Below are 24980 nucleotides of genomic sequence, written 5' to 3'. Positions count from 1 at the left end.
AAATTAATTGAGGATAAAATATTTAGGGGGGAAATTCCTCTCATATAGCTTGGGGTGTCTGGTGGGGCCATTTGAAAAATCCAATCTACTGCCTAGGCTGGCTAGGTGTGTTTTGCAGGGAGGTGCAGCACTGGCTTCATGGCTGACAGCCAAGTTTCCCAGCCCTTGCCAGCATGAAAGCCTCTAGGAGGCAAACAAATGAGCAGTGATTCTTCTAGCAGCTGGCATCCTGCATTCAACAGCTTGGACATGGTGCTTTGCATGTGCTGCTGCCCTCATGTATGCATGATAACTTTTGGCTTTCAATTCCTGTCTCTAAGGCAAACCAAGCCTTATCCCAGCAGCACCCCTCTGGCGAGTGCCGCAGTTCAGTGTACGGCTGCTGTTTTGACAGTGTCGCTTCGGCTGCAGGTCCTGAAGGGGAAGGATGTCTCAATAGGCCCAACTACCGTAAGTGATGCTTTGACTTGTTTGGTTAGAAACACAGGAAGAATTACACAGAAATCAGTACCATCTGGAAACTTCCTATGTGGAAGTTCTGACCTCTGGAAATTGTAGTGAATGGTCTCCTTGAAAACAAATTCTGCCTCATGGCTGGGATAGGGAAGGTTAAAGGGAATCATAGAATAGCCTGGGTTGAAAAGGACCACAAAGATCATCTAGTTTCAGCCCCCCCCCTGCTATGCGCAGGGTCACCAACCACCAGACCAGGCTGCCCTGATCCACATCCAGCCTGGCCTTGAATGCCTCCAGGGATGGGGCATCCACAACCTCCTTGGGCAATCTGTTGCAGAGCATCACCATCGTGTGGAAAAACTTCCTCCTAATATCTAAGCTAAACCTCCTCTGTCTTAGATTATAACCATTCCTCCTTGTCCTGTCACTATCCACCCATGTAAACAGTCATATCCACTCCTGTTTATATGCTCCCTTCAAGTACTGGAAGGCCACAATGAGGTCCCCTCAGAGCCTTCTCTTTTCCAAGCTAAACAAGCCCAGTTTCCTCAACCTTTCCTCACAGGAGATGTGTTCCAGCCCTCTCGTCATCGTAGTGGTCCTTCTCTGGACCTGTTCCAAGAGCTCCATGTCTTTCTTGTACTGAGAGCCCCAGGCCTGGACACAGAACTCTGGATGGGGCCTCACAAGAGCTGAGTAGAGGTGGACAATCACCTCCCTCTCCCTGCTGGCCACCTCTTCTTGAATGCAGCCCATAGCACAGTTGGTCTTCCAGGCTGTAGGTGCACGCTGCTGGCTCATGTCCAGCTTCTTGTCTACCAGGACCCCCCAAGTCCTTCTTTGCCAGGCTGCTCTCAAGGAGGTCTTCCCCCAGTTTGTATAAATACCTGAGATCGCCCTGGCCCAAGTGCAACACCTTGCACTTGGCCTCGTTGGACTTCATTAGGTTCTCATTGGCTCACTTCTCCAGCCTGTCTAGGTCCCTCTGGATGACTTCCTTTCCCCCTACTGTATTGTCTGCACCGCTCAGCTTGGTGTCATCTGCAAACTTGCTGAGGGTGCACTCGATGCCATCGTCTGTGTCATTGTTGAAGGTCTTGAAGAGTACCAGTCCCTGAAGGAAAGTACTTGTGACCGGCCTCCATCTAGACATAGAACCATTGATCACAACCCTTTGGCTGCAGTGAGCCAACCTAATTCTTAATCCACTGAACAGGCCATCCTTGAAATCCATACCTCTCTAATTTAGAGAAAAGGAATGTAGGAAAGCTGCTAATTGGCTAAGTTAGCTACCACAGAAGTTCTTATTTTCCTCTTTTGTTGTTTGAGCAGAATTGTGTGTAATCTCTGTCAGTGCATAGCTGTTTCACCCTGGGAAGACAACCTGGTATAGCCTGGTTCTCCAAATTCATTATTTGGGTTTATGTGAAGTAGGCTCTTCTCTGAGGAACAGGAGCCATGTTCTGCCTTCAGACAACCCCATTTGGGCAGGAGTGCAATAAGAGCTACAGCTAAGGATGGAGCTGCTGTATAGGGCTCTGTGGAGACATTTAACCAGCAGAGATTGGGGGGGGAGGGGGAAGGAGGACAGTGCTTACTATACTACAAGGATGCTAGAGGCACTGGGCAAAAGCATCTCCTCTCCTGTAGTTCCCAGCTGTATCTTCTGCAGGCAGGTTGCTGCTGCGTTGCTTTCCCCTGTTGCTGCAGCAAAGGGATTGCGTGGTCACCAGCCCTGTGAGACTGCCCTGGGGAAAGGGAAAAGTCTGCCTGTCCTCTCTGCTCTGCCACAGCTCAGCAAAGGGCCTCTCAGTCAGAGCCCTGCATCAGTATTTGTCAGCATGTGACTCTGATATTTGTGACTCAGAGCACAGAATGATGTTCGCAGACACCTTTGGCCATGCTCCTCTTTATTTGCAGGAGTATTCTGCAGTGCATGAATCTTCACAACTGGGTCTAATCCACTTGCTCTGTGGGCTGGAAATGTGCGTATGATGGCTATGTGCCGCTCGTGGAAGAAGACCCAAGATCAACCTTTTAGCTGCAGGATTTCCTGGAAAGGCCATAACTATTTAGACTCAGAAATGTCTCTGAGCTGAGTTCTCTTTCTGCTAGTGGGAAAACTAAGATGGAGGGAAACATCAGAGCAGCTGCCCTATTTCAAAACAGCTGGGTGCAAAACTCAGGTGTCTCACCTTTCCACCAACGCTGCCCGTAAGGCCCATCATTTAGGCAAGTGGCTTGAAGCACTCAGACCTTTGTGTCATGACCCTCACACACTCTTCTGTTCTGTTCTTTCTGGCAGCATATCCTGTCATGTGCCTGCTGCCCAGTGCTCATGGCCCCTGTGCAAACTGGACCACTCGCTGGTACTTTGTGACTGTTGTTGGCAAGTGCAACCGGTTCTGGTATGGTGGCTGCCATGGCAATAAAAACAGCTTTGCCTCAGAGGAGGAATGCATGAGAGTGTGTCATAGCTCTGTGGGGATTAGTCCCTTGGAGCACCAGCCCTCTTCTGGCACAGGAGCCCTGCAACGGCAGGACACTGGCTCTCATTTTCATATGGGTGCTGCTCAGGGTAAGCAGCAGCACCTGCCAAGAGAGTCTTCAAGTCATGGCCAAGAAGGAAGATCCTATGGAGCTTCAAACCCCTCGCAGAACAGACATGGAGAGAGCTACTGGAGAAGGTAGGTGCTGCCAGAAGCTTCGCAAAAGTCTGGTGTGATGGAGAGCCAGCAATGGGGCACCCAGCAAAGTAGATTGAAAAGCCTGAGCCAGCTGCACTTGACAGGGGAAACAGCAGTGCCTGGGCCCTCCCAAAAGCAGAGTAGCAGTGGCCAACAGGTGCTGCCACGTGAAGGCAAGCAGTGGCATAAGGCTTCTGGAACAGATGTTTCTGTGACAGAGAGCTTTGGGCGCCAGGTGTCTGCAGACTTCTTCCCAGCACAGAATCAGCACAGGTGATTTTATTTTATTTTTTGGTCATTTCAGTCTGCTCATTGTGAAGCATCAGTGCAGCTTCCTCTGCAGTGGAAACGTAGGTCCAGCCCAGCTGACCCTGTGACAGATTGGCTATATATTGGCTTTGGTAAATCATATTAGCCAGGCCTTAGAGTTAAGAGGTTTCTCATTCCCTGCACTCTCATTACACTCTGACAGCACTGGAAGAAGCATGAAAAGACTGGGATGCTGAGGCCTTTTTTTGAGAGGCATACTGTAAATGAAAATCCGTAGGTGGTTTGCCCATTCTGATCAGTACATTTACCTGACTCTGGCTTCACAGCATTTATCTCAGTGCTGCACAGAGAAGTAGTGGGTTATTCTGGGAAAGTCTTTAAAATGCAGTTTGAGTCAGGATCTAGACAGTGTCACAGTGAAAATTGAGGTTGTGTAGAGCTAGATATGTGTGTGTCTGGATCTGTCAATCTGCTGAGCTGAGCCTAGTTCTCAGAAGAGAGAGTTACATAGCTATGGCTGTCTCCTTGGTTTGCTTGTGGTGATGAGTCTATCCAGACCAGCCTTTGCTGTGCAGAAGACTTGCTATATTACATGCTGCCTCTGCTCAGAGCTAAATGGGCAGCTAGTCCTGCTTTATACTGTGGTTGTTTATAGTCACACTGGAAGATCCTAAGGAGAGAAGAGCAGCTGAGGGGTCCCTGAAATCTCTTTATCTTTCAGAACCATTCTGGAGGAAGCCAAGCTCTCTCTTGTGACAGCAGTCAAGGGACAAAACATTCAACTGGCCTGCAAGGCAAGCATGTCCCCCTTCTCCAGGGTGGAGTGGATGAAGGATGGCCAGACAGTCTCCTCTGACAGGTAAGCTCGACCCCCTTCATTACGGAGCAGTTCATTATCCTTGCTGAGCAGAGTGCCAAATATGCTTGTCCACTTTCTTTCTAATCTCATTGGTAACATTCTTTGGAGGGGATAAAAAGGATTAATAAATAAACAAGCCCGTGTATTAAGCTAGGAACACTCCTGAAAATGAGCTATCCATCTGATCTATAGACAGCAGAAACAGGTATACTCTACAACTGTATTGAGACACCAGATAGCAGTATGGGTCAGAATGAGTGCTGCCCCAAAACCAGTGGAAACTGACTTGTGGGCAATTGTGCAAAAGAATGTTGGCTGTGCAGGATTTTTCCTGAGACACTGCTTAACTAGTCCAGGATGAAGCCTGTGGCCAAGTAAGTCAGGAGTTCCCCTGGCTGGAGTTTCTGGCACTGCCATCTAATGTAATGCTTTTAAAATTATTTTTAAAGCCTATTTTTTCATAGGAAGTCTGTTTCCTTCAACAGTTTGGATCCAGAGACTCAGTTTTTGTTACGAAAATTGCAGTTGTTAAGAAAAGCTCAGTTCTGCTTTTTTGTTTGCAAATGACTGCTGGGGCTCAGGCTCCTGCCTGGAAGGGCAGTTTGCCTTCTCATGGGAGAAGATTGTTGAAAGCAGTTCCCTGTTTTCCCATTCCTCTCCGTTCCTGACCTCCTTTCTTTGTTGCAGTTATTTCCCCTGCCTGTGACCCTGCTGTGGTCAATAGGGTGGTTTGTTTTTTTTTCTAAGCTGGGGAGGGCAGTTCATGGTGGTGGTTTATGTAACATCAGCAGGAAGGGCCACTCTGCTTTGGCCAGCTGCTGTCCTTGGCCACGCAGAGGCAGTTGATTCCCGCTCCTGTTGTAGGCACATCTACCAGTCTGACAGCTCTTTAGTTATCAGCCACGTCAAGCTGGAGGATGCTGGGACTTACACATGCCTCATTTCTGATGGGAGGACAGAGAGACGGCGGCAGATTCAGTTACAGATCATAGGTAATTCATCTTCTACTTACATCTTAAATCTTCTACTGCCTCTTCTACGAAAGGGGTAACTCAGCGCTGCTCATTAATTGATGCTGACAATGGGCAAAAGTCCTCTGCTGCCATACTGTGCAGGCAGCATTGCCTTTACCCCATAGCAGTGCTGTTCCTTGGGCAAGTTATAGCAGCAGATCTCCTCCGCAGTGCAGGAACCAAGAGTGTGGAGGCAACAGGGCTTCTTCTGATGTTATGTTATGATAAAGCCCTTACCCTAAAGTACTTCCCACCTGCAGTGGCACCTCGTACCTGGAATTATTGCCCATCTGCAACCTGTACCGTTTCCAGCGTAGCAAGCATGTTGTCCTCTCTGAGAGCCATCAGCTGCCTCCTGGTCCCAGGCAGAAGGCTTCAGAAAAGGGGTTTCCTGTACCCTCAATCTCACAGTATGGTATGACTGGGTTACATAGCTGTTCATGCTGATGCATTTGTGTTTTGACCAAACAAGACCAACTAGGTAACAAATTATTCCCTGTTTCAAAAAACATGCCATATTTAAGATGCAAATCCAGAAAAAATACAAGAGATCAGTCTAAAAAAGATGGATCAGCAAGCCACTATTGGTGGCCTTAAGTCTCTGAGATGTACCATGTCATAGCAATGGTGTGGGGGGCAGAAGGCAGTGTGGCCTAAGGAATACTGCAACATATTCAATAACAGAGAAGAGAAAAGAGTCTAAAATTGCTTGCCTGCAGGTCTGTGACTCTCATTAGTCGGCAGCACAGGCTTACTGCATCAGTCAGAAAACAGATGGCTGAAGGGCTCTTTGGCTCCAATTCAGCGAGTTCTCCCAAGCTCACAGAAAGCCCTATGCAAGAGGTCACAGTAAGAACAGTCTTTTTATTCACATATGGCATTTTATTTTGAATAGAGTACCAGAGTGCTGTTCTGGCAGAGGGTGAGAGAGGTCAGGTCCTTCACAAGGAAAATCAGCAGCACCGAGAGCTACCCAGAGACGGGAAGGTTGTACAGGCAGCCGGTTCCTCTGTGCATCAGCAATTCACATATAGGTAAGTTCACATACAGCAACAGTTTGTCCACCATGCCCAGCTGATGAACCATATGGCATCTCTTCATGTAGAAAAACTGAAGATTGGAAAGGTCCTGGATCAGCTGTTCTGGGCATGGTTGGGAGGCGAGGGATGCTGAACTGCTGACAATAGGAGCAGGCAAAAATCCCAGTTGCAAGCTGTCTGCTGTTCTCCCAAGGGTCCCTTGAAAGAAGCATATCCTTAGCAAATATGTCCAGGGAGGCTGATAACAAAGCATCCAGGTTCAGACAAATACAAAAATGCTGGGGGAACTGTCCTTAGCTGTTCCAGTTAGTGTAGTCAGAAAGAGAAACCCATTCTGGAAAAAAGCAAAGCAAGAGGGAACTGCTTAATTACTACAAAATAGGCAATAAATATGTGTATATAAAAAAATAAATAACAACCTGTCAGATACTTTAGCCCCTGACCGTTTATTTTAAGTATTTTGTGAACAAAACAGTTTGACTCCAAGCTATCTTTTCATGTACTGCTTGGCATACTCTGTAGTTTCTTGCATATTTCTCTGGTTCTTCCAGGCCTTGCAGAAATAAAAGGTTAAAAGTTGTTTTCACTTTAAATGCAAAACACTGGGGCTCTAGACTAAACGGGAGTATGATCTGATGTCTCTCTTCTTTTGAGTTCGCTGCCTAAAACTCAGCCAATTTGCCGAATCCCCGGCAACCCCCTTAGCTGCTTTTGCCTAAATGCAGAAAGAAGTGTTTCACTGAACTATAAAAGCACTGAATTAGGGCTCTTTGGTTTTGTTTTTTGAGATCAAGAATTCAGGTCAGAGAATGGGGTTGGGAGAGATGATGTTTTCTTTGACTCTGGGAACATCCTGGTTTAGTTCCCTTCTGAAATGGTGTTTATCTGTAGTCAGAAGAAAGCAAAGAGCACAAGAGGATGGATGATGTTAGAGCCCATGCCCAGCCTTTCTGCAGTGTGCAGCCCTTGCATGCAGTCTGGCTGGTGATTGCAGTGGACTCTTCACACCCTAAAAAAGTATTTGCTGTCTGCACCTTGAGAGAAGCTTTACTTGGTGCCCAGGCCATTTGCTGTGTATTTATGTTGCTAACACTTCCTTACGGTTTTAGCCAGAGGGGTGTTAACGAGTAACAGAGGTGCTCTGAGTTGCTGTCTCTGAAGGGTTAAGTTGTCTGGCAGGAGTGCAGCACCACGCTGTGCTGATCTGTAGCAGGCTTTGATAGAGGCTGCTTTTTTTCTGAGGAGAGTGAATGTTGTTAATGGCAAATTCTAACGGGAGCACGGAGACCGCCCTTTCCCATTCGAGGCAAAAAACAAGGCTTGTGATTAAGAAGGCCTTGTGCTGAAGGCCAGATACTGAACAAGGATGTTGCTGCATTGTTGTGCTTGTGGACTTTGCAGGTTGAGAATGGACAAGAGCGAGCCCTCAGTAGTGGAGGCCAAAGTTGGGGAGAGAGTCAGACTGCCCTGCACAGTGGAAGCATCTCCAGCTCTCACCATTGAGTGGCAGAAAGATGGGCAGCCCCTCTCCCCTCCCAGGTGAGCATGGCTGGCTTTACTATTCCTGCAGCAGGCTGTGGTGAGGAGAGCCCCATTCTGAGGGGTCATTGTTGCTGGCCAGTGCAGACAGGGACTTTTCTGCTCTGTGCTGGGCAGTTTCATTTGTCAGGGCCAGACAATGCTGTCCTACTGCTCTAGTCACAGGTCAGAGCCTGGACTTCAAGCTCTCAGATGAAGAGCTGTGATACAGAGTCTACAGGCCAGAGGCTGTATCACGAATTGAACTGAGCTGCTGCTATACCTTTGCTTAGTGTTACTGCAAAGTTGTGTGTAAGGCTCAGATTCATTTCTGGTGGCTGGAATCATATCATGGCTCAAACACAAGCTGAGGGGATTTGTGGTTTTGTTCATCAGACACAGACAGCAGTCAGACGGGGCCCTGGTGATCAGCCGGGTTAGCTCTGAGGACGCCGGCTTCTTTACCTGCATCGCCTCGAATGGACGTGACCAGGACCAGCGCCAGGTCCTGCTCCGACCTCTAGGTACCAGGCGCGTGGCTGTGTTGTGTGTCTGTGCACACAAGTGTGAAACAGGAAGGGCTGGGCAGAGTGGGTGTCTCCTCTGGCCGTGCCTCTTAACTTCATACCTAATGTTTAACAGGCAGCTTGTGGGTAAGGGAAGAGTGAGTGGGTTTTCCCAGCGGTATTCTCATGTATCAGTAGGTCATGGTGCTCTAGATAGCTGAGGTGGGACTGCTAGTATGAGAGTGTCTCTTGGGCTTCATTTCTGACATGGAACAGGTAAGGTAGTAGCAGGAGGCAATAAAGAGGCAGTTCTTCTTTGCGTATGATGTACTTTTGTCTAATTGGAGGAAAAATACTCTTTGAAATCTCCATTTCTTGCCCTGGCTTGGGCTAAAGCCCTTAGGATATATGACATTCCCCGTAGCAATAGCTACAGCTAGTTCCAAACATGCTGGTTCAAGGCCTAGAAGCTTCTGCTACCTGGGGCAGCGTAGCATTGTATTCTTGCTAGTAACTGTTCACCTTCTGGTTTAGGAGGGCTGAGGATTACTGGTCTTCTGCCGAGCATTAAGGTATCTGAAGGAGAAACTGCTCAACTTCATTGTACAGTGACTGGCAACAATGTGAATATAAGGTGGTCAAGGTGAGCAAAAGCAAGGTGAAACTTCTTTCTTGTCTCTTCTTGAACCTCATCACTTATCCTCCAAATCATAATGCAGGATGCCTGCTAGGCAAGGGAGAGAGCTGTGGTTCGCTCCCAATGGCATCATCTCACCTTTCCTAATCCACCTAATGGTTAACCTAAAAATCTTTGGCAAAATCTCTGTGGGCAGTGGTCACTGAGTTTGCATTTCAGACAAATGAGTAGAGGCAAACTTTAAGGTAAGACTTCATGGAGCTCAGAGGAGCTCCGTGCTAGCAAGCAAATGACAATAAAATACCAAAAATCAAGGTGAGTAACTGGAGGATGACTTATAATTGGTCTCTAGAAAACTCTCTGTGACTAAACCTAGCAAACATTTTAGCCTCTACAATAACAGCATCTATTCTCTCAGCTTCGTGCTGTGGCAATTCTCTCCCTTTATTGCCAGATGGGAATGAATGACAATTCACAGTGTTTTGGTAACAGTAAGAGAGAAGTTGTCTTCTTCTGATGATATTTTAATAGTTAAACCAAATTTGTCTAAGTATGTAGTGGATTTGGTGTGGGTTTTTTTTTTTTTCCATTTGAAAATAATCAGTTCAATTTTGGAGCTTTCTTGCAAAGGATCCATAGACATGGATTGGCAATTGTTTCAATCCCTCTGATCCAAGGGGTTGGACTGAAGCGGGCCATCTCACAAAGAGAGCTATTCTTCCATAATTAAGTTTGGTATTTGAGTCAACAAAATGATTGAAGTATCAGGCTATGAATGAAACTCTTTTCAGTGAACAAAGTTTACTTTCCTTGGTAACTAGAAATTCATAATTCAGGCAGTTTTCTGGCCATGCACAGAGTATTCCAGGAAGAACAGAATGGTTACGTTCTTGCTGATATTTTAACATTTTTCTAAACAGGCTTTTAAGGGAAAAAGGTTGCATTGCTCACTACCCCATATGTTCATGAGGCAGTGTGCATAAGCTACTAATGCCAGCCGAACAAGACTGCCAGACCACAACCCGGAGAGAGGGAAAGTCACTGTGGCTTTTCTTCTAGTTCCTCAAACCTCAAAAATGTGTCATATTGGAAAGGACAAAGACCATATACAGAGCACACAGCTAGCTACCTCCCACGGTGGCAGTGGACTAATGAATGTAGACTTGCTCAGGCTCATATTCCTACATAATTGTAGAGCCAGGTTATGGCAAAAGAAGACTTCTTCCTTTGTGCTGAATTTGTACTAATTTACCCCTTTCACAGAGCATCAATTCCAAAGAGTACAAAGAGCTCCTTCAGTTACCAGGAGTGGGAACAGTGGTACAAAACACTTCTCATTACAGAAATGGAGTCCCAGTGAGGGCAGATGGCCGCCGCGTCCACCTGTCCCAGGATGGAAGCCTGACCATAAGCAATGTTCAGTTGGCTGATGAGGGATCCTACACATGCAGCGCCTACAGCAGCAGCAACTCTGTCAGTGCCAGCACAGAGGTGAAAGTGTTGAGGAGCAGGCCCAGCAGTGAGTACAACTTGTCCTCCCCACTTCTCCTGGCACAGAGCTGCTGCCTCTTGGCCATTACTAGAAGGCTGCCCATCATGCACCCATCCACCACCAGCCCCGGGCTTTGGGGAGCAGCAGGGGCCTCTGTGTGGGTGTGAGAGCAGGGTGGTGGAAACGGCCCCCCACCAAGGCACTGGGAATCAGTCCCAGAAACTGCTTTCTCTTTCTTTATCTAACCAGAGTTGTCAGTTTCTCTCTCTGGTCCTTTATTTAGACTGTAATTAAACAATCCCCCTTAGAACTGGAAGGATGGAGAAAATGGGAACCTGCTGTGGTTTTGGGGAGGGGAAGATAAACCTGGAGGCAAGCCCCAGCTGTGTTTTCAGCTGGCTTTACCTTTTACTTGGCTGCAGCAACTGTGAATCACGTTGTGGACCCGAGCAGAGAATGTGTGGACCAGCCGCACCTCGCCAACTGTGGGCTGATCGTGCAGGCCCAGCTCTGCAGTAACGAGTACTATGCCAGCTTCTGCTGTGCCAGCTGCTCTCGCTACCAGCCGCACGACAGCCCTCCTCATCGCAGTGGGTGACAGACACCACCAAGGCCGTGTGGAACAGCAGGTGACAAGACAAGAATTTTGAACTCTGATCTTCTACTGTATGAAACTGTTCTGGCAGCTCAAGAGGGCAGATTTAATGGTGTAGGGTGTAATTGCCAAAAGGTGGGAGAACCACCATCCTCAGGTTTATTGCAAACTTCTTTCTTCTGACTCCTTGCAATGTCTTCCTTGTATGCCTTGCAATAGCTCATCCATCTCTCCACATAATGGTAGTTGCTGCTTTTCACAGGAGGAGGTAGCACTGGGAATACTCTCTCCAAATGACTTTAGAGAGGGCAAATAACCAGAATGAAAGATTCTTCGTATAAGGAAAAGAGAATAGCTCAAAAAAGCACCATAGGCTGAAGTGTCTTAAGATGGGCCTGAGCCGTCTTAACAGAAGGACTAATGACAGAGGAACATTTATAATGCTGAGGAGCAAAGGAATCTGACCATGACAAACAGCTTGGTGCATGTAAAATTAGCACTGAGGTGCTGTAAGATTGCCAGCTCAGGAGATGCAGCTGTGATGTCACCTACTGCAGCTACGTACTGTAGCTGTTTTATTACAGCGCTCCTAAATAGAATTTATCTTTGGGTCAGTTTGGTTTCCACTTAAATGTATTCAGCTCTAGATTGAAATGCAGAAAGCAATGCTCCACAGAAAGCTTTGGACAAAATGGAAAAATGTACTTAGCCTTTTCTGAATGGTAGGGATCATTAACATAACAACACTGTAGTATGTTCTAAGATGATGCAGATTAAACATCAGTATCTCTGAGAAATATTATGAAGTTAGTTTGGTTTTTCCAGAACCAGAATCGTGCTGTTGAATTTAATGCAAGTATGGGCTTTTGCTAGCACTGTGCTGGGTATCAGCTTGGAGAGGAGAGTAATATAAACACGTAAACAGGTGTAGGGATACTTGTCTTGCTAGAATAAATTTCCCAATGATCTGCTGTTGTCAGTAAGCTCCAGAAACACTTGGGTCTGCAAGTGGCCAGGGCTGATTCTTGCTGTTATGTGCCAACAAATAGGGATTTCCAGATACAGAGGCAAAGCAGTTAGAGCTAAAAAGCATCCCTCCTGTCCTTCTTGCTGTTATGTGCCAACAAAGTGTGTGTGTGTGTGTGTGTGTGTGTGTAAGATGGTAAGTATAGGATGGTTTGTTGACCCAGCAAAGGCACACCTTCAGTAACTCAAAGCAGACTTAGACCTTCCAAGCAAAACCATTCTTTTCTACAGTCTCAATATTCTTTCTCCATAGCACTAGCCCTAGAAGCAGCCTCATTCTGCACTACCTTCTGAGTCTTGGGTGGGTTGTGGTTATAATTGGCACCATTTATTGGACGTATGGATGTAGCTATACTTCTCTGCTGGTACAGTGATGTGTAGTGCTGATGTTGATGTTTGCAGGTGGGTAGTAAGGGCTGTTTTTTGCGACAGCTTTGTGTTTTTTAGTGTGTTGCTTTTAGGTTGTGTTTTGATTTTTTTTCCTAGTTCTGCTTCTCTAATTTAAGGCTTCTATGGAAGGAAGCTAATTCTGGACTGTGATCACACCACTCTCCTCTCCTTCAGTCCAGAACTGGCACTCAGGGCAGCAGTAATATGTGGGTGTAAATCCCCAGGCTTGGCAGCCTAAAGCTCGTCTGAACTCTAAATCCAGTAAATCAGTTCAGCTGCATCTAAAAATAAGAATTACCAACCTAATGATTGCCCTCTCTTCAGCACAGGTGTGGGTTCAGTACTGCACACAATGCTTTAAGATCTGAACAAACTGAACAGTCTAAAAGCAGTCCAGTAAAGGAGCAAGAGGCTACAGACAGTTAAAAAGCTTTTTTTTCTTTTCTTTTTTTTTTTTTTTAACCATATGGAATGACTCTGCTTTTTGAGACCATGGACTGATGAGAGGCTGTGTACATTTCAGTCCTGTGTGGCAGGCACAGAGGGCAGCAAGGGGCTGTGAGCCCCCCCCAGGAAGGTGGTTCCAAGTGGATGGTGCCTGTATCAGATGCCTTTCTCCCAGAATGAGCTGCCATTTCTGTAATACCATCCCTTTCTTTGTTTCAGGGGCCCTGTTTTCTAATAGTGCAGTCAGCTTTCATTTAGGCCGTATGATTAGACACAGTGTGGTCAGGGAGCTCTGTCTCCAACCTGGTTAGAGCTGTAGTGGGCATCTGTGTTCTGACAGACCGGACTTTTAACACTGAAGGAACGTTCTTTTTTTTTTTTCTTTCTCTCATTTATTACTTGACCTCCTTTCAGATGTGTAACCATGGTAATAAGGATGGGATCTGAAGGCAGTGTGTTGCTTCAAATACATGCCATGGCTCTAACAGTTAGTTAACTAAAGCAGTGTGTTTGCATTTTCGTATTTGGCAAGCAGAGAATTTTCTTCTGTGTAGTATCACTTAACCTCCTAATCAAATGTTTATATTATTTGAGAATCAAGATAGTGGTTTTCTTCTCTAAACAAAGGATCATAGGAAGGTCATTCTATCCCCTTTACCCTTATCTTCCAGGCAGAGGAAGGGTGTAGCTATTTCCATCTGATCTCTGGGCACAGCTCTGACAGACCAAGGAACTAGTAGGAGAAAGGAGAAAAAAAACCCACAAAAACCACAGACCCAACCAACATTAGATCTCTAAGCATATGTGACTATTTGCTAGCTTTCTGAAAGTCAAATAAGCACAGGTACCAACTCCAATACCATAGGGTACTGGGGATTGCTGCTGATGCTGTACTCCACACAGGTATGCTTAAGGTAAGAAAGAACCAGTAAAGAAAACAGCCCCCATTTTCTAGCCCACCTCTGTACTTGCCTGGAAATGGCAACTGCTGGCAAGCTCAAATGCTAGGGCTGATGCAAGGCAGCATTTCTCTCCTTTCAGGTTACAAAGTCTGACTTGGTATTTTTCAGTATATCTAACACCATGCACGTAAGCACGCAGTAAAAACCAACCACACTGATAGGATGGGTATCAGCTTCCTGGGAGAACAGAAAGGAGTGAAAATATGGTGTCATCCTGGGCAGCCCTTAGGATCCTCCTTTTAATAGCAAAGGAAAAGAAAGCCCAAGTGAGTATTCCTTTCACCTGTTTCTCAATGTTTGTGTTTTCGTCTTTGTAAGTGTTCAATATTAGAAAATCCAGTGTTGCAAACCCGGAAACCAATATGTTCCATAAAACCCTCCTTTGCAGAGCTTTTAAACAGCTATAGGTCAAATGGATATTTGCAAGTTCAGTCTTAAAGTTCAAGGTAACATAATGTGGGGTACAAAATGAGAAGTGTTGAAATATCATGAGCCAGAAGGGCAAATCCTGAAAATCAAATGGGGAGAGGGGAAATAAAGCTTTCACAGACGGTGCTTCTACCACCAACATTTATTTCTGTTAAAGCAGATTATAAATCATCAGTACAAATATATATAACTTACATTTGCTTGTAAGGCCAAAGTTTAAAAGTAAAGTTAAAATGAGATGGATTTCACAAGTCACCAGAGGCAGAACCTGGACCAGCTGCAGCCTTACCACAAGGTTTCACAAATCCGTGGAAAAAATAAAAACAAAAGTTAAAAAAACCTCTAAGATCTATTGACAGACAAACAAAAAATGGGTTCCTAGGCAGCCCCAGGATGTTAGATATGGTTACAGTAAGTTTGTCACAGTAGTGTTAGAACCAATAGATTAAGACAAGAAAACTGCAGCAATACATGGAAGAAAAAAAAATGTACTATATATAATATGTAGCTTGATTCCAATAAAAAAACAGTTAATTTTCCCCATGGTTTTCAGACCATGACAATACTGTTCTTTAATTTTCATTATTTAAAACTACAATATAATGACTTATTGGTTGTGATTGTTGTTGCAATATGCTACTTACAATGAACAGATACAAGAACAAGCTAGAGCCCCTTTTCCACCCCCCAACGTTACTTACAATAAGAATTGGAGATAAATCAATCTTATGTACAATTTCTTACATTCACCCCCCCCCTTTTTTTTTTTTTTAAACCTTTGGCAAGATTACTTACAACTCATACATCTTTTAATATCCACTATTTAAAATATTCTAAATGCATAAAAATAAAGATTTTGGCTTTACTTTAGTCTTTACATATAATATTCACTTTGTTACTCAAAATGGAAGCTCAACTTTTTCCACAGAGCCAGCTTCTGCTAAACAGGTGACAACCTCCCTCCTTACTTCCCCCACCCCAACTCTGCTTTTTCCCTGGGGGGGATCGTCCAGGACTCACGGGGCCTTGGAAGGTCGCAGGTCTGAGGTCTGCCATCCTTTCTGAGATACGTGATGCTTCTGCAGGACCGGGCGCCCAGCTCTGCTGTGTAACTTCCAGCTTTCCAAGTGAAGAGGGAATGCAGACCGAGGTGGCTCCAGGGTTTATTTTGAGAACTGCACATGAAATTCCGCATACGTTTATATCCTCCCCATCATTGCTCCCTCTTTCTAACCCATTTTTCATTTGAAGGGACCTTTGGGATTATCAAAGCAAACAGATGAGAAACAGTCCCCTCTGCTCCCTTTATCTACAGGGCCGCTTAAAGTTCAATCTCAAATGTCTTCTGTAAATCACTCGAGAACGGGTTGGTCGGGGAGGGATTCGTGCGCTGCTTTGCCTTGCTCTCCAGTGCTGCCCACTGTGCTTCGAACGGGTCTACCTGCGGGGCGGCCGCGGGAGGCTGGGGGTGCTTGTCCTCTGCAGCCCATTTGCCACCGTCAACGCCATTGAAAGCCGCAGAGCCGTTGTGCTGCGCAGGCGGGTTGAAGAAAGGGCTGGCCGTAGCGCTGCCGGCCTCGTACTGAGGGAACGTCTGCTGTTTGACGAGGCTGGGCGACTGGTGCGGATGGGCAGCCGGAGCGTGGCTCGCCGTGCCAAAGACGTTGGCTACCATCTGGGAAGGTGTGATTCCCACCACAGGTACGCTCGGGGCTGCCGCGTACGTCATCCCGTTTGCTACGGCGTAGGGCTGAGCTGGAATAAAGGGTGGCTGCATGGGCGGCACCACGCCAACCGGCACGGGCTGAGGCGCAATGAAGGTGCTCACAGGGTAGGCGGCTGCTGCCTGGGAAGCGGCCGGAGGGGGCTGCAGTGGCGGCTGTGCGGCAGGGGCTGGCTGCTGCTGGGCACGGACAGTCTTGGAGACCTCTTCCAACCAGCGGTCTGCCTCCGAGGGAGTACGTCTGTGATTTCCTTGGAAGAGACTTGGCGAGGCTGTGCCTGGGGTGCTGCTGTTCCACTCAGTGCCTGGGGAGGAAAGCACAGTCATCAGTGGTTCCGTTCCTCACCCTTTTATCAGTGAGACAGGCCGCAGGATGCACAACAGCAGCCAGGCCTCTTCCCTCCACAGCTGAGACCACTGCTAATAGCAGAAGCGCCTTTTTGCATCCAGTGCACTGCCCTGTTTTAGGGAAGATGCTGGTCAAGAAGGGATGGAAAAGTTTTATCGCTACAGAGCAGATTTTTGTTTTGTGAGCACTTGTTTTGTTTTGCTGTTTGTTTTTAATAGCAGGCATCTGAGATATTTGGGCAGGCCTTTATTGCTCAGTGGCAATAATCTAGTCTCTAACTCTTAACATGGGAGTATCAGTTTCTGGACGCACAGCTCAGGAATGGTGGATTGTTGGAACATTAATCTTCAAGAAACTGTTCGTAAGGTTTGTTTTCCTTATTTATTTTCTAAATTCAGGCTTTACCCTTTTATAGTACTGGCATGTAATGGTACAGGAAGCAGGAAGTTCAAGGCAATATTCATTTTTCTGTCCCAGACTATAACTCAGGCTGATAACCCTTTCAAAGTCTTGCAATCCTCAACTTCCAACAATTCAGATTTTTCTGTTATAAATACAGCTCTATTTAAATTCATTTCTCTTCAGTGATTTAAAAAAAAAATTAAAAATTACCATAATTTCCATTCCTCTCTCCCTTTCAAAACCATCCTTCGTTAGCTGAATGCTGCAGTCTTCTTTCTCCCTGTTTCAAACTCTTTCCTTCCTATAGGACCTCACTAACTCTTCAGTGTAATGAGAAAAGCAGTTATTCAGTTGTTAGGAAGTGGACAACTGCTCAGTACTCTTCCTTTGGCCTAACTGTCTCAACTAGTTAAAACTGTCAGTTCTCCGCTGTTTTTACAGTGGTAAATTACTACCTCACATTGGATATGAATGTAGGCAAAGACAACTGAAGGGACAAACTAAAACTTATTAGACACAAGAAATTAATTTCTAAAGCTTTTAAGTACCGAACGTGATCTCTCTCTGGCTGGGAACAATGCACAGAAATGATCTGGAGGTCCATGTACAGATCTCTTCATCCTCAAGCACGCGCTATTTTAATGAAAATAAGATAGCTTCCTTTTACAACATCAGCTTCTCTAAAACCCTGCCAAAATAAGAAACGGTCTCCCTTATAGACCCAGAACCTACAAGTTCATAGCTTCCCTCCATCCACTTGTGCAAAAGGCTACTACTTCCAGCTTTTGTTCCTGTTCCTTCCCCTTTTCATCAAGTGGCACACACAGGCGTCTCAGGAGCTCAATTACGCTTTTGATCCAAGCTCTCATAGCAACGCACAGGATCTACTTCCAGTCTTACCAGAGACCATGGCTGCAGCTCCAGTATTAGCAGCAGGAGCATGAGCCCAGGGATTGGTTTCACGAACTGGCATAGCTGTGGACACTACAGCAGCTTGGGATGGTTTAGCAGCAAGCACACAGAAGGCTGAGGCAGTGCCATTAACTAAAATGGGAGCAGACAACATCAGTGCAATTAATTCATGCAAGGCATGCACATGACTGGAGTATTAGTGGGCCATGTCGTAACCATTAACATACAACAATTTTAAACACTTCCACATGACAGCAGTTTGCGTAAATTAGCCAAACTGGACTGACAGTTGATGAGGCACATAAATTCCGTTTCACCAAGCCAACTCTTGTTCACATTTGTGGGATGGTGGATTTTTATTTAGTTGATGAGATCGTCAGCGCTGATAACTAAAGTTAAAGTTGCTGGGTTTTTATAGCCAAGAGATCTGGCTCACCAGAAGGAAGTTACAGAGTGATTAAATTTAGATTCCAAAGAACACCAGATTTTGGGTGCAAAATAATCACTACGTTTAACAAGGAGAGGTTCTTTTTCCACACTATTTGCATAAAACTGCATTGGTGGAATGAAGGTTAGAGGCTACCAAGCGTGCTGCAGTTTGGATCTCTACATCTTATTCGGGAGTTTGTGTGAAAAATGGTAATCGGGTGGCACAAAATCTCCTTCCCTTGCAGGATTTGGTTCCTGTGACACACCACTGTTCAGATTTTTGCAGCCCAGGTGGCAGACTGGCTGAAATAGCCATGATCTCAAAGCCAGTCCCATTTACAGGTAACCATCGTGTGGTAGGTGCATGAACTTCTTGTTAAAAACAAAACCACATAAAAACTAAACAGATGGGATGAATAAAACAAGATGCATTATTCCAAAATACTGATACAAGACTTACACAAGAAATTAAGGCCATGTGTTACTGGAAAGCAACATTATGTGCACTCAAGCCTCATCCAGCACAACCACAGCAAGCAAAGAAATCACAGACCTTGAAAGGCAGGAGACTGTGGGGCAACCACTGTCACAGGTTTTGTCATGGGTGCTGAAGAGAAAGGGTCCTCCGACGGCATGCTGAACGCACTGGTGATCTGCGAGCACAGGGCACTAATGCTGTCCACTTCCCCTTCCACCTCTGGGACTGCAATGCCAACAAAATGGGTTAAATGAAGCTTAAGGCATACAGAAATTGAAATATGATTTATTTATCTCTTAGGTGTTCTTACTACTGATGTGCATGACAGCTTTTATGGTTTGGTTTTTAAATCGGGTGCTTAAGACCTGACAGTAAAAACAAACATAAAGCCATTAGTGCATTTTGTGACTTAGTCAAGAGTGTAAGAGATCAGTGTTCCAAATTTCAAGTTGGTTATTGCTGCTTCTCTGTGTTAATGCAAGAGAATGTTCAGTTCAGAAAATAAAAGGTTTTTCTACAGCTTTAACAGAGTTCTAAATCTTTCTGCATTAAGTGCTAAAAATATGAAGGATTTGGCACTAATATTTGGCATTTTGAGAAATGAAAATACTTAGAATAGGCTTAACTCTTCCAACAACACACTTTCACAGGAACCAGATGAAGATTACCATATTGCCAGCTCTACAGAGCAGCTAGTTAAGCCTGGAGTCAGAACGTTACTAGCTGCAAGTCAGAGGCAGCTGAAAGCCCCGACTCCCGTGTTAAAATTATGAGAAACGAAAGCTGTTTGCTGGAGTGAAATGGACGCCCGGCTGTAAGCCAAGTATCAGCACAGAGCAGATGAAGCACCGTTTGGAGTACGGCTACTGACCGACCAGATGTTCTCATTATTTCTAACAGCACTGCTCTTCAAAAACACTGATCATCAGTTCCTCGTTGCAGTGAACTGGGCAGACATAATTAAGCAGTATACAGTGTAACAACCATAGGATGGCTGATACAGCAAGGACAATACGGAAAATTGAAGGAGGGGGATTCCCAAAAATTGATGATTTGAGGAATATTCCAATACAGCACCTGCAGCAAATGCTCTGAATCAGGAAGAATTTGGACTGTTTGTGCTCAGCCAGCCTAGCTCCAGTGAGCAGTGCACTGTTACTGTTAAACTGATAAACTCAGTGCTGGTCTTAACACACAGGTCACCAAACAAGTATTGTAAGATCAATCAGATTAGGTATTTTTGTTGTTCTCTTCTTTGCCACAGAGATCTGAACTTTGAAACTCAGAATCCTAACTTGCTTTGCTGCCAAGTGAGAGTACAGCTGTCCTGCAGGATAACCTGGCTAAAGGGATTCTAGAATGATATGCAAGGTACTGATCATCCCAGATGTTTATTTTGGGATGACTACAAACCACAACTCCATCATCTGAAAACCGTACCGCTCATTACTGATACAGACAGTTGTACTGCCCAAACAGTAACGTTTCCTTTAACAAAAGGTGAAAAGTAGTTTCATTCCTCTCAAAAGAAGAATTCAGAAGGGCAGAAGTGCAGACTGCTGAAAAATGTCAAGTGATCCCACGGCCTGCAGGTATGGCCTTGACTCCCTAGATGCCCTGGCATTAGGCAGAGGAACAGGATCAGTGACTCAGAGGGAAAAGCAGTACCTACTGTTACACCACCACTTGTTCCTGCACACTTCACGCTCTGTTCCAGTATTTCAGATAATTATTATAGCTGATTATCCTCTGCTTATGACTACTGCATTTGAAATTCTTGCATATTCCACAAGTAGAATTTACTGTAAAATACTGCGTTATTGGAAGCCACAGACAAGGAAAGGAGAAAGATGCAACTTAAGGTAATGTTTCACCATTTGGTTTTACCTGAGTTTTTCATGGGGAAATCTGTCTTCCTTTGCACTGTTGAAGGCAGTTCATTTATTCGCAAGGACAGCTGGCGCTTAAAAGGAGACATCTTTTGACTAAGGGCGGGGAAGCCCCTGAAAGAGCCTTGCCTGGCAAGCTGTTCTATAGGGGCGTGCCTCCGTGGGATAGCATGGGGGTTGCTCATTTCCTTCTCCACAGAGGCAGCGACTTCAGCAGTAGGAGAAGCTGGTGAGCCAGGAGAGGGGGCAGTAGTAGTTGGGGCAGCACCTGGTGCTGCTGTCTTCACTTCTGTTTCAGCTGTTGGAGGAAACAGAGTGAGGTTAGAAGAGTAAAGCAACGTATTTTCAACTGCCTGCCCCTTACTCCTGTAAAGAGAAAATGCATAACCAGTACTATTCCAGCAAAAAGGTTTCTAATATCATTGCAGAAAAATCTTTTCTTTCTCCTTTCGTAGTCGTCACCACACACGCTTTACATACACCCAGCCCCCAGAGCACAGCTTACGAAGGCCAGCTGCTTCCTAGAAATGATGGCCTTATGTTGGCCTCACAGTTTCTGAGAACACTGCTGTGGAAACACCCGCAATTCATTTATGATTAAGACTGAAAAGTATACTGTGTGTTTGAGACCTTTATTTCCCCTCCCACATAACTATAAAAACAGATCAAGGCCAAAATACTACTACTGACTGTTCTCAGCAGTCAGTAGCTGAGAGCAGCTGCAGGGAACAGAACGGCTTTAGGACCTTCTTCAGAAGTCCCTGTCCCCCCCCAGCCCTGCAGAAGCAGCAGCGGCAGCCAAACAACCCACACAAGCTCCAGCAGGCCAGAGTGAGCACTTAATAGGTTCGGCAGCGTTCAGCACTCAAACAGCAGCTCCCCAGCAACTCCAGGGAAAGCAGTGCAGAGATGGAAGCGTGCTGCAAGGCAGAGCCAGACGCTGAGCTGACAGGCCTTGCTGGGCACCAGCCGCATTCTGAAGACTTTCCAAACTTCACACAAAAAACAGTGACTAGTTTTTGGTTGATGCACCAACAGAGTAAGTAGAAGTCTGGAAGAAGAAGAGTCACAGTAGGCATTTTTGAGGAGCTGGAACCATCAGAGGAACTAATTATGTTGTCTTGCAAGCTTCAGTACCCATGAGCTGCAGCTGCTCGTTCAAGTGAAACTTTTCTAATCAGTCTTCCTTGGAAAGGATTTCACACACCTTCACTGAGCCAAGACTTTGACTCATGCCCCCAAGTAACAAAGGCGTTGTGTTTAAGCTTCATTTAACACATTCTAAAACTAACGTATGGGAACAAGCAGATGGATGATGAAAACGAAGATTAAAGTTTTGCAAGAGTGGCAGAACAAAACTTGCTGTGGAACCCTCTGAAAGAAAAATCCAACTGCACTGTAAAGAGAGCTATGGGTAATATTAGTAACACTAATATTTTTACTAGTTGTACAATGCTATCTCTATCACTTAACAAAACCTGGGTAAGAAGTTCTACTTTCAACTGAATTTGAGAACACTTCCAAGTTTTTAACAGCTAAGTAGTAAAAACCACTCCTTTCCAATCACCCTGTTACCATTTTTGAACGTAAGGTGGCTTCTGGTGATTTGTGTTGTTTTTTCCATTTTTAGAAAGCACACCGATTGCCCTCTTCTTCCCTCCTGCAGTATAACTAATGTAAACTCTGCAACCTGCCTTAAAAACCAAAATAAGAGTGCACTGCTTTTAAAAAAAAAACACACAATTTTCTGTTCATTTACAATAATCTTCAGACTACAGAAAGTGTGGCAATCTGCTTACATTTTTAGTAACGTGTTTCTAATAAGGCCTTTTGGCCTTCCCTTATTGGGAAGATTACCCTGTAAGTGAATCCGGGAGCATTTTTCGTCTTGCAAAGTGACAGGTGTGTGGAAATATGATTTGTACATAACAAGGTTCAAGAGAGGGAATTCTGGATGGATGTTAAGCTGCAATCCCTGCTGGGGCTCCACTTCAGTCCCAGTGCTGGTTCTGCTCACCAGGGACGGCTGTGTACGCTGCACCCCTTACCTTTAGCATCCGGCATCTGTCTCATAACTTCCTCTCTTTCTGCTTGTTCAGTAGCTGTAGTGACCCTGAATGACCCCTCTCTAGTGAATGTGGTTCTGCTGGCATCAAAGGTGGCAGTGACTCCACACTCCTTCTCTCGCTTCTGCTTTCGCTCCAGGCACGCTGCGAACGCACAGCCCACGGCATGACTCAACCTTTCCCCCTGCACAAGACAACACTGCATCATGTGGTGACTGGAACAGATGTACTTCAAGCACTGCAAACTGATAACACCTTTACAAGAGGACTCTAATTAAGACATTAAAAAGAACTACTGTAATTGGCCACCTTGTGTAGCTCTAAAACTAAACATGATGTACAAAGGGTCACAACTACCAGTGCACAAGCATGAAGGCCTCCAGAAACGAAAGACTGTTTAGCTTAGCTGCTACCGTGATAGCAGTGTGATAACGTACCTGCACTGATCCCTCCTCGCCTCTGGATGCGTTTGTGCAGAAAAAAAGTGCTTGTGGAGCCATCTTAGCAGGTTTAAGTCCTGAGGGACAGATCAGTGCTATTCTCAAATGGAAGAGAGCGTGCAGGAAGGCAATACTGTTGTGTGCAAATGTGAAATGTAAAAGCAGAGCTGACCACTAATACCTCTTAATGGCTCTGACCAAATGCGCAAATCAGTATTGAGTGCTTTCCAGAAGGCACTTCCACTATTAACGAGTGAGGTCAAAAGGATCCACTGCCCAATGACTGCAGTAAGGAAGTGAAATTGAAGTTGGAGGAAGTCTGGCATTCCAGCTGATCTGGAGGCTGCAGCTGAGTCACAAGTGCTATTACTACAACAGCTCAACTCATCTGTTATCACTGGTAAGTGAACTGACCCGCATACACAGCAGAACATAGCTCTGACATGAGTTTAAATGGGAATGTTTAACTTCACAGTTTCTCTTTAAAGAAACATGATAAATTAACAAACATAATTGCTTTCAACACACGGCTATGTGGAGTTATCTCAGTGGATTTACATGGGGTTTCAAGCCCTTGCGTAATACATGGGCAGGATTCAACAAAAAACCACAAGAGGAGAAGGCTGGATCAGGAAGTTAGATGATTTAGATCTACAGAGCAAAACACTGATATTACAAACCTTCCACTGCAAAAATGTCTTAACATTTAGAAGCAAACAGGACCTTAATGTAATTCATTCTAGCTCCAGCCCTTAGCACTCAGATGACTTTCCATTCAAGACAGCATTTGCATACAAGAGACTACATTCATACCCAGCCTGCTATTCATACCCTATTCACTATGATCTTATCCTGGAAAAACTGTCACTGCTGTTCCAGTTTTTGGCCGTGTACGTCTTCAGATGAGAACATCTTCTCTCTATTTTTAGAAGAGTGCTTCCCTTCTGCTACCCATATCTGAGGCTGACTGCATTCCACTTACACACCATGCTGGGTTCTGCTTCTCTGCACGAGCAGAAACCATAGAGGAACGGCAAATAATTCAGATATGAAGAATTAGAATTAAAATAATTTTTAAGGAAAAAGTAGTATTTTAGCTGACGTTAAAATGCATTGCAGAGTTCTGTGTTCATTTTCTCATGTAACTCCCAGTTGGAAGCAGAAGGAGCTGGGCACACCTCGCAGTGCACTCACCGTGTCCTTCACAGCCATGAAGCAGTGGCATATCCAGCGCCTGGTGGTGCCATCTCGGCAGATGTATGAGAACGCCCGGTCAAAGTTCCTGTCTGGCGCGCAGAAAGAAACCTTCTCTATTGTCTGATCAACTATAAGATCCTAGAGGGGAAAGAATCCATTCCAGCCCCACACACACACACACAAGAAAAAAAAAAAGACGTGAGGATATGTGGAGAAACAATTGCACCAATCATTTCCAGTGGTAACTGCAGGATGCATTTATATTACAAAGAAGTTATGCTGATTTGGCTGCAATTCTCTATCAAGTCAATTTGCTCTTCAGAAACCATTCCCAGTGTGAAACAAAAAGGACGGCTGCCACCTTCCACCAGCCATCCCTGGCAGAAGCCAGACAAGGTGGCCAGTTCAGAATTCAGGGACATGCACAATTCCTAACATCTCTGCTCCAGACTGTGGATCTAGGATGGTGAAAAAAGGAAATTTGGTTTTATTTTTAATGCAGTCTAGCAATCAAAAAATCTTTACTGTGAAGAAGTCTGCTTGTGTGAGAAGACTTAGCAGCTGCTGCACAAAAAGCAACAGCTCACGTGGCACCAAGCAATGCAAGGATGGAATAGAAAAGCACCAGCAGAGCTGGCACTATCAAACACCCCAATTTGTTTCCACAAACGGATGGGAGAGGTGTATCTAAAGAGGAGGCAGTATGGTTTAATAACGATGCTGTCCTCATTCCTTTCCTTCCCCGATGTTTGTCAGTGTATTTTTCGG

General features: G+C 45.3%; 2 protein-coding genes across 17 annotated transcripts in view; one reads left to right on the top strand and one right to left on the bottom strand.

Moving 5' to 3' along the window:
• Nucleotides 1-11870, top strand: part of PAPLN (papilin, proteoglycan like sulfated glycoprotein) — a 47937-nt gene extending 36067 nt beyond the window's left edge. For all 6 annotated transcript variants that reach the window (XM_042893685.1, XM_042893560.1, XM_042893354.1 and 3 more), the window contains exons 19-28: nucleotides 321-450; nucleotides 2762-3143; nucleotides 4135-4272; nucleotides 5137-5264; nucleotides 6181-6319; nucleotides 7727-7864; nucleotides 8240-8367; nucleotides 8884-8992; nucleotides 10330-10505; nucleotides 10901-11870. In XM_042893685.1, coding sequence (XP_042749619.1) covers nucleotides 321-450; nucleotides 2762-3143; nucleotides 4135-4272; nucleotides 5137-5264; nucleotides 6181-6319; nucleotides 7727-7864; nucleotides 8240-8367; nucleotides 8884-8992; nucleotides 10330-10505; nucleotides 10901-11076 — 1644 coding nt within the window. In that variant the 3' untranslated portion in view covers nucleotides 11077-11870. The remainder of the gene's footprint in view (nucleotides 1-320; nucleotides 451-2761; nucleotides 3144-4134; nucleotides 4273-5136; nucleotides 5265-6180; nucleotides 6320-7726; nucleotides 7865-8239; nucleotides 8368-8883; nucleotides 8993-10329; nucleotides 10506-10900) is intronic.
• Nucleotides 11871-14454: 2584 nt separating this feature from the next.
• Nucleotides 14455-24980, bottom strand: part of NUMB (NUMB endocytic adaptor protein) — a 93879-nt gene continuing 83353 nt past the window's right edge. For 8 of the 11 annotated variants that reach the window (XM_042893786.1, XM_042894143.1, XM_042894212.1 and 5 more), the window contains 6 exons: nucleotides 24210-24350; nucleotides 22558-22759; nucleotides 20508-20807; nucleotides 18696-18845; nucleotides 17702-17845; nucleotides 14455-16355 (listed from right to left, as the gene is read on the bottom strand). In XM_042893786.1, coding sequence (XP_042749720.1) covers nucleotides 15649-16355; nucleotides 17702-17845; nucleotides 18696-18845; nucleotides 20508-20807; nucleotides 22558-22759; nucleotides 24210-24350 — 1644 coding nt within the window. In that variant the 3' untranslated portion in view covers nucleotides 14455-15648. The remainder of the gene's footprint in view (nucleotides 16356-17701; nucleotides 17846-18695; nucleotides 18846-20507; nucleotides 20808-22557; nucleotides 22760-24209; nucleotides 24351-24980) is intronic. The other 3 variants (XM_042894281.1, XM_042894427.1, XM_042894502.1) reach the window with 1 other exon arrangement.

Source organism: Lagopus leucura, unplaced genomic scaffold, assembly GCF_019238085.1.
Source record: "Lagopus leucura isolate 7727_CA_CO unplaced genomic scaffold, USGS_WTPT01 Super-Scaffold_1, whole genome shotgun sequence".
Classification (NCBI taxonomy): domain Eukaryota; kingdom Metazoa; phylum Chordata; class Aves; order Galliformes; family Phasianidae; genus Lagopus; species Lagopus leucura.
Note: the sequence above shows the minus strand (reverse complement) of the source record. Positions and strands in the feature narration are given on the sequence as shown.